The sequence below is a fragment of the Spermophilus citellus genome, assembly GCF_964194105.1.
Source record: "Spermophilus citellus genome assembly, chromosome: 8".
Classification (NCBI taxonomy): Eukaryota; Metazoa; Chordata; class Mammalia; order Rodentia; family Sciuridae; genus Spermophilus; species Spermophilus citellus.
In genome coordinates, this window is record NC_138189.1 from 107,272,167 (window position 1) to 107,281,200 (window position 9,034).

The 9,034-nt window shown below is 40.8% G+C and overlaps 1 protein-coding gene across 2 annotated transcripts in view; it reads right to left on the reverse strand.

Annotated features, from left to right (window-relative positions):
* Nucleotides 1–7,891, reverse strand: part of METAP1 (methionyl aminopeptidase 1) — a 63,119-nt gene extending 55,228 nt beyond the window's left edge. Inside the window, exon 1 of one of the 2 annotated variants that reach the window (XM_081304462.1) lies at nucleotides 7,716–7,891. In XM_081304462.1, the coding sequence (XP_081160588.1) occupies nucleotides 7,716–7,829 (114 nt within the window). In that variant the 5' untranslated portion in view covers nucleotides 7,830–7,891. The remainder of the gene's footprint in view (nucleotides 1–7,715) is intronic. The other variant, XM_081304461.1, reaches the window with a different exon arrangement.
* Between the last annotated feature and the right edge of the window lie 1,143 nt (nucleotides 7,892–9,034).

The following is a 9,034-nucleotide window of genomic DNA, read 5'->3' on the forward strand; positions in this document are numbered from 1 at the left end:
AGAAAAGCCCAGGACCGGATGGGTATACAGCGGAGTTTTACAAAACCTTTAAAGAAGAATTAATACCAATACTTTTCAAGTTATTTCAGGAAACAGAAAAAGAGGGAGCTCTTCCAAATTCATTCTATGAGGCCAATATCACCCTGATCCCGAAACCAGACAAAGACACCTCAAAGAAAGAAAACTACAGACCAATATCTCTAATGAACCTAGATGCAAAAATCCTCAATAAAATTCTGGCGAATCGAATACAAAAACACATCAAAAAAATTGTGCACCATGATCAAGTAGGATTCATCCCTGGGATGCAAGGATGGTTCAATATACGGAAATCAATAAATGTTATTCACCACATCAATAGACTTAAAGATAAGAACCATATGATCATCTCGATAGACGCAGAGAAAGCATTTGACAAAGTACAGCATCCATTCATGTTCAAAACATTAGAAAAACTAGGGATAACAGGAACTTACCTTGACATTGTAAAAGCTATCTATGCTAAGCTTCAGGCTAGCATCATTCTGAATGGACAAAAGTTAAAGGCATTCCCTCTAAAATCTGGAACAAGACAGGGATGCCCTCTATCACCACTTCTATTCAATATAGTACTCGAAACACTGGCCAGAGCAATTAGACAGACGAAAGAAATTAAAGGCATAAAAATAGGAAAAGAAGAACTTAAATTATCACTATTTGCAGATGACATGATTCTATACCTAGAAGACCCAAAAGGGTCTACAAAGAAACTACTAGAACTAATAAATGAATTCAGCAAAGTTGCAGGATATAAAATCAACACGCATAAATCAAAGGCATTTCTGTATATCAGCGACAAAACTTCTGAAATGGAAATGAGGAAAAACACTCCATTCACAATATCCTCAAAAAAAAAATAAAATACTTGGGAATCAACCTAACAAAAGAGGTGAAAGATTTATACAATGAAAACTACAGAACCCTAAAGAGAGAAGTAGAAGAAGATCTTAGAAGATGGAAAAATATACCCTGTTCATGGATAGGCAGAACTAACATCATCAAAATGGCGATATTACCAAAAGTTCTCTATAGGTTTAATGCAATGCCAATCAAAATCCAAACGGCATTTCTTGTAGAAATAGATAAAGCAATCATGAAATTCATATGGAAAAATAAAAGAGCCAGAATAGCAAAAGCAATTCTAAACAGGAAGTGTGAATCAGGCGGTATAGCGATACCAGATTTCAAACTATATTACAGAGCAATAGTGACAAAAGCAGCATGGTACTGGTACCAAAACAGGCAGATGGACCAATGGTATAGAATAGAGGACACAGAGACTAATCCACAAAACTACAACTATCTTATATTTGATAAAGGGGCTAAAAGCATGCAATGGAGGAAGGATAGCATCTTCAACAAATGGTGTTGGGAAAACTGGAAATCCATATGCAACAAAATGAAACTGAATCCCTTTCTCTCGCCATGCACAAAAGTTAACTCAAAATGGATCAAGGAGCTTGATATCAAATCAGAGACTCTGCGTCTGATAGAAGAAAAAGTTGGCTCCGATCTACATCTTGTGGGGTCAGGGTCCAAATTCCTCAATAGGACACCCATAGCACAAGAGTTAATAACTAGAATCAACAAATGGGACTTACTCAAACTAAAAAGTTTTTTCTCAGCAAGAGAAACAATAAGAGAGGTAAATAGGGAGCCTACATCCTGGGAACAAATTTTTACTCCTCACACTTCAGATAGAGCCCTAATATCCAGAGTATACAAAGAACTCAAAAAATTAGACAATAAGATAACAAATAACCCAATCAACAAACGGGCCAAGGACCTGAACAGACACTTCTCAGAGGAGGATATACAATCAATCAACAAGTACATGAAAAAATGCTCACCATCTCTAGCAGTCAGAGAAATGCAAATCAAAACCACCCTAAGATACCATCTCACTCCAGTAAGATTGGCAGCCACTATGAAGTCAAACAACAACAAGTGCTGGCGAGGATGTGGAGAAAAGGGTACACTTGTACATTGCTGGTGGGACTGCAATTTGGTGCGGCCAATTTGGAAAGCAGTTTGGAGATTCCTGGGAAAGATGGGAATGGAACCACCATTTGACCCTGCTATTGCCCTTCTCGGACTATTCCCTGAAGACCTTAAAAGAGCATGCTACAGGGATACTGCCACATCGATGTTCATAGCAGCACAATTCACAATAGCTAGACTGTGGAACCAACCCAGATGCCCTTCAGTAGATGAATGGATTAAAAAAATGTGGCATCTATACACAATGGAGTACTATGCAGCAATAAAAAATGACAAAATCATAGAATTTGCAGGGAAATGGATGGCACTAGAGCAGATTATGCTTAGTGAAGCTAGCCAATCCCTAAAAAACAAATACCAAATGTCTTCTTTGATATAATGAGAGCAACTATGAACAGAGCAGGGAGGAAGAGCAGGAAGAAAAGATTAACATTAAACAGAGACATGAGATGGGAGGGGAAGGGAGAGAAAAGGGAAATTGAATGGAAATGAAGGGAGACCCTCATTGCTATACAAAATTACATATAAGAGGTTGTGAGGGGAATGGGAAAATAAACAAGGAGAGAAATGAATTACAGTAGATGGGGTAGAGAGAGAAGTGGGGAGGGGAGGGGAGGGGGGATAGTAGGGGATAGGAAAGGTAGCAGAATACAACAATTACTAATAGGGCATTATGTAAAATTGTGGATGTGTAACCGACGTGATTCTGCAATCTGCATTTGGGGTAAAATTGGGGGTTCATAACCCACTTCAATCTAATGTATGAAATATGATATGTCAAGAGCTTTGTAATGTTGTGAACAACCAATAATAAATAAATAAATAAATAAATAAACAAACAAACAATGAAAAACAAAAAAAGAAAATCCCTCATCAATACAGAAGCAGTCACCATGCCAGTGCTTCTCCTTGTTAATGTCTAAAGTTGGTAACACTTCAAGCTCATTCATGCACTTACATTTGTCATTCTACCAAGCTTAAAATTCTGCAAACATGCCAAACCCGAAAAACACTCACCTAAAAAAAACCTGTGACTAAAACCTTTTCAATCCACAATCTAAGTGAACAATAGAAGATTGTTTCCATTTCTAATAGCCTTCCAATTTCCAAAAAGGTAACTCAAAAGTTAACGCTTGTAGGGCTGGGGTTGTGGCTCAAGCGGTAGCGCGCTCGTCTGGCGTGTGTGTGGCCCGGGTTCGATCCTCAGCACCACATACAAACAAAGATGTTGTGTCCGCCGATAAAATTAAAAAATAAATAAATATTAAAATTCTCTCTCTCCCTCTCTCACTCTCTCTTTTAAAAAAAATTTAAAAAAATAAAATGTAGAAATGAATGGCATGAATGAATAGATAATCCATTTGTGATCCTGTTTCACTTAATAGCTAGGGATCATCTCATTCCCCATTTCCTTCTTTCTTAAAAAAAAAAAAAAAAAGAAGAAAGTTCTTGAACCAACTATTCTGTGAGAACTGTGTGCTTGATAAGGACATAGACTCACTTTGGAGTTGTTCCATCTGGGTTCATGCATCAGTTCTCTTATTCTATACTCAATAAATAAATATTACTTAAATTTTACAAGAACTTATTGAAGAGTAAATAGCATTTTAAAAAAGTGGAAAAAACTCAAGTCAATAATCAGTGAATAAATGACAGTTTATGAATAACAATCTACCTCATCCTTTACAGAAGATAACATAAATTAAACCACAACATTTTACTCCCAATATTACTGGTTAAGATATAAGGGTGAAAAAATCCCCTACAATTATGTACATCAGGGCATCATTCCTGTAAAAACATATATAAACATACGCATATAAACATGTGTAACAATATACAAACATGTTCATAAGGATAAAAACTAAAAAGTTCCCAGAAATTATCTCTGCATAATTGTTAACCTACATTTTCTATTTTTATGCAATAAACAATTAGTAAAATTATTTGTTTAAAAATAAAACAATCTTTCTATACCTTGTCCTGTGCTTTTACTTAAACTCTTGACAGTTGTACCCAAATTCGCCTAACTTGCAGCATGGTCTAGGAACGTGAGGAATTTAAAGAAAATGCCTAGAAATTTAAAAAGCACAATATGTAATATTTCTATTGATGATAAAGACAAGTTCCAGAAATACTCTGCATTGTCAGGAACTTTGTTGCTGAAAAAGAAACAGTTTCAGAGGGCTGGGCTACATTTCAAAGCTGCTGCATGTTGGCTTCCTTGAGAGTTAATTAATCACATTACTTTACCACTGCTTCTTTCAAAGAACTTGAAACAAGAATTTGTCCAAATGTTCATAAATAAATAATACTTCCCTTCAAACATCTTTGATATACCTTCTTTAGGTATAAAATTAACTGATTTAATAGTGTATGAGGCTGTAGGCATAATAAAATCATTTATGGAACACTGTGCTAGGCACTTAGCATGCTCCCTCTTACTCACCCCTCCCCTCAACTCCAAGAATAGGACACTCCATTGAACCTCTCTTATAAATCAGGAGATATCTCAACCAAGGACATGAGAGTAAAGATTCCAAAATTACATTATATTTACTATCTTCTTTCTTTCTTCCCCTTTTTTTTTTGGGGGGGGGGGGAAGGGCATCTCTCACTATGCTACTCAGGTCTCCAATTCCTGGGCTCAAACAACCCCTTCCACCCAAGCCTCCCAAGCAGCTGATACTACTGGTGTGTGCCCACCTTTACTATCTCTTTTCTATTAAGCATAAATAGTTACATATCACTCAGGTCCTGTCCAACTGATCCTTTAACTCAGGACAAGACAGCAAGCATCACAGGACAGTTGCTAAATTAAGCAGCAGCTAAAAAATTTAAAAGAAATTAAATTCAATCACATGTAAATAATTGACAGTACATCCTTAACCCAGTATTTTATTGTCTGTATAATGGATAATGTAAATGCAGAATTCTTTGCTTTCCATGCAAGTCAACTGTTTTTTTGTTTTTTGTTTTTTATTTAATGAACTGTGAACCTACTGTGCTCAAGATGCTTCAGAAAATACAAAAATGAGCAAAGCACAGCCTTTATCTCCAAAAAACCTTATATATAACTGAAAATATATATCTACTATTAATTTAATAAGAGTGAACATTTCAAGAAACACAATCAAACATAAGGAACTTTTGGAAAGTTCAATTTCAAGTGAAACATGCTTTACTCATATAAGTTTTTCTTAAAATTAAGCCCTTATATATCTCTATCTACTTAAACATAAAACCCAGTGCAACAATTGTGTGTTAAGTGCTTTACATGCATAGCATTTAGTCTTCACCAAAACCCTAAGTACTACTGATGGTTCCATTTTAAAAAGAAAATATAAAAACAAATTTTATTTGCCCAAAGTCATCTAGCTAGTAAAGGATGGAGCTGTAACTCAAATGCAGCAGTCTACCCTCTATTCTATTCTGCCTAACACTTTTATTCATTGATTAAATCAAACATATGTTGACCACTTGTTACACACAAAGTATCATTAGGAAATGAGCATAGGATAATAAACAAGAGGGCTGGGGATGTGGCTCAAGTGGTAGCGCGCTCGCCTGGCATGCGTGCGGCCCGGGTTCAATCCTCAGCACCACATACCAACAAAGATGTTGTGTCCGCCAACTAAAAAATAAATATTAAAAATTCTCTCTCTCTCTCCTCTCTCACTCTCTCTTTAAAAAAAAAAAAAAAGAATGAAAAAAGCTGAGAGCCACTGTGGATATGTTTGACTATAGATAGAACAGTGGTACCAGAAATACACATGCAGAATCCAATATGGAGTTCCCCCAATCCTACAATACAAATAAGTCCTTCCTGCTTTCACCAATGTGTCTGGCATTTTTCCACAAATGATTCAATGTTCTTTCTGACAGTTAGTTACACTTGATAAATATGGCTTCCTAGTATCTTTTTAAATTTCTAACAGAGAAGTGTCAGTACATACTAATTAATCATCACAAACATGTCACCAAATTTAATCATGTTGTAAACCAGATTATTCTACACACATAGTACACAAATTGTCCAAAGCAAACTATTGTTTTTGTTTTGTTTTGTTTGTTTTAAGTCCAGATCCCACACAAGCCTCAACTAATTAGAGAACTTTAAAGAATCAAAAGGACCTGTGGCAGGTTTAGCATGTTGAGTAGCCCCAATGCTATTTTTAGCTCAAGCAACACTTCTCCATGTGCAAGTTTTTCCAAATGATACCAACAAGGTCAAGGATCATATCCTATCTAAAAACAAGACCTACATAACAGCTAAGATCTCTCAGAATGGCTTATCTAACAAGTGTTATGACCTTAAGGATTTTATTTGTATTTTTATTTTTACATATATCTTTGGTTTTTATATATTTTATATTTGAAAATATATTAATACATTGTTTTCATTCTTATTTACACTTTATATATGGCAGTGTTAAATTCTACTTATCATCCTTTTAAAAACGAAAAGCCTTACTTTGTACCAGCACTTCACGTTCAAAGGGATAATCTAGGTCTCCGAACAAGATAGTGAAATATATAAGGAAAACTATCATCCACTCTATATAGACAAACGCTGGAACTCAGAAAGATTAATTAAAATTAAGTTCACTAATTCAAGATCTCACAGAAATTGGCAAGGACAGCGCCAACATCAGGCCTCTGAACTCTGACCCACTCTTCTCCACCCAGGAAACTACCAATTTAATATTTGAATATTCATGTGCCTCTCTTCAACAAACCTAGACTCTTAACTTAGAACCAAAACTACTGCCGCCCTGAGTCTCGAAATACAGCAGAAACACTAGCATTCCTCTGTAAACACAAACACTGGACCACACGCTTCAGTCGGTACCCCCATGCGATGCTGGGTGTGCTCCGCTGCACAAAACTTAGTAAAATACACTACGGCCTTAAAGCAAAACCCTCACCTGAGCTATCCTCCTCACTCTGGGGGAAATTGTCATGGAGAGAAGTGACTCATCCCGTTAAGGTTTTCTAAATTATTAATTTTGGATGCCTAGAAAATGAATTACACAAACCCCTTTCTACCCCCACCCCGAAGTTGCTTGAGTGTCAAAACGCGGTAGTAACACACAAAGAAGTGGGGCTGGGTCTAGATCGGCCCCTCTCCACGGCTCCAGCTGTCCTGAGCAACCCACTCCCCCAAGCCCAGCGGGTCGCTCCCGCCCCTTCACCCGGACGACACCAGACACTGCTGGCCCGAAGCCCCCACGCCCCTGACCCGAGCCCTGCGGGAATGCGGCTTAACCACTTCGGGCTGCCCCTTTTCCCCCTACCTGCGCGGGGCGGCCAAGCTGCCCACACCTGGCGTCACCGCCCCCGCGGAGGATGCGCGGCCGGAACCGGCCCCTAAACGCGTCGCCCTGGGGCTGCCGGGCCACCCGGGGCAAGTCGGCTTCCGCCCTCAGCTCGCGTGGCCGCGGCTGACCGCGTCCCCGCCCCCGCCTGCGTCCGGAGTCCCCAGGGCCCCGGACCCTGAGAACCCAGAGGGGGCGGGGGCGGCGGCGGCGGGGCGGGGGGTGGGGTAAGAGGAAACGCAGCCGCGGGAAGAGGAGGAGCGCGACCCGAACCACCGCGAGGGCGCGAGGGGAAACGAAGGCAGAGGAGGAAAGGGGTCCGCAGAGCCGGCAGCGCTCTGGGGGAGCGGGGTCTACCTGCGAGCAGAAGTACGAGCCCTGAATGCCCAGCTTGATGCAGGTGGGACACTGGAGCTTGGCCTCGCTGCTGCAGCCGTCCGTCTCGCACACCCGCGTCTCCACGGCCGCCATGCTGCCTGCCTGCCGGAGGAGCGCCTCACCGAGGAAGAGGAGGGAGGGAGGGAGGAACGGCAGGGCAAAGGGGAGGAGAGAGCGACCGAGCCGGGGGAGGAGCTCGGCCCGCTGCCGGCCTGGGCGCGGAAGGGGGAGGAGCGCAGGCCCGGCCCGGATCACGCTGCGCGCCCCGCCCTCTCCCCGCGCGCGCAGCTGGCGCCCCGCCCTCTCCTCCCCACCCCTCCCCGCGCCTTCCCCCGCCTCCGGGGCTGTGCACACGTGGGGGAGGCAGGGGAGTCCAGCCTCGGTTTTCGCCGGGTCTGCGCAGTTCTGCGCTGTACGCAGCTATCCCACCCTCGGGGCTCGGGGCGGTGTAGGCCAGGTGGGGTCCTCGAAGAGAGGTGGTCGCGCCGCGCCCTTTCTCGGTGCCCTGGAGGCCCATACTCGGACGTCCTTCCACACCAAGGCTCTAGAGCCCTGCTCGTCTCCAAACCCAAAGGCAGATGAAAAGGGCGCTCCGCTCTTCTGCTTTGGTTCCACCGGCCGCTCCGTGGAAAGTAATTTCCTTTTCTATTTCTCACCGGTAGTGTTTGTTCTGAGGCCTAAGGACCACCGCTTGCCACAGAAAGGAGGATCACTGAGCTGTCAATGGGGCGGCGAGCTGGGGTTTGCATCTGTCCTCCCTATTTTTTTTTTTTTTTTTTTACTTTTACACACACCACCGCACGCCGTTCAAAATGTATAATGCTAGTAGCACAAATACCACATATTAATACACTCAATTCTTATATTATCCTAGTTGACTCCTAAGAAGTAAGAGGGAAAAAATTGTGTTAATTATGAAAAAAGTTTTAAGGGTTATAAGCTGCAAACCTGTTGCCTTAAAACGTCAACTACATTCCAGATCTGCCATTTTCTAAGTTGTGCTTGAATATCTCTGTCACTCAGGAAGATAAACTGGTATTTATTGATCACCAACTAATGCCGTGAGCTTTGTTATTTTTTTAATACACCAGAAAAGCTCATATTACTTTTTAATAACTTTGTTTTGCTCTATAAGCGTTATATATATAAGAATAAAATCAAACAAAAAAATTCATATACACATAAGCAAAAACTCAATAACTGTGTGTATAGACATGTAGGTAAATAACATTTATATGTATATATAAAATACTTTTTCTTAAAAATTGAACCATGCCATGAATGAGTATTATTCCCAA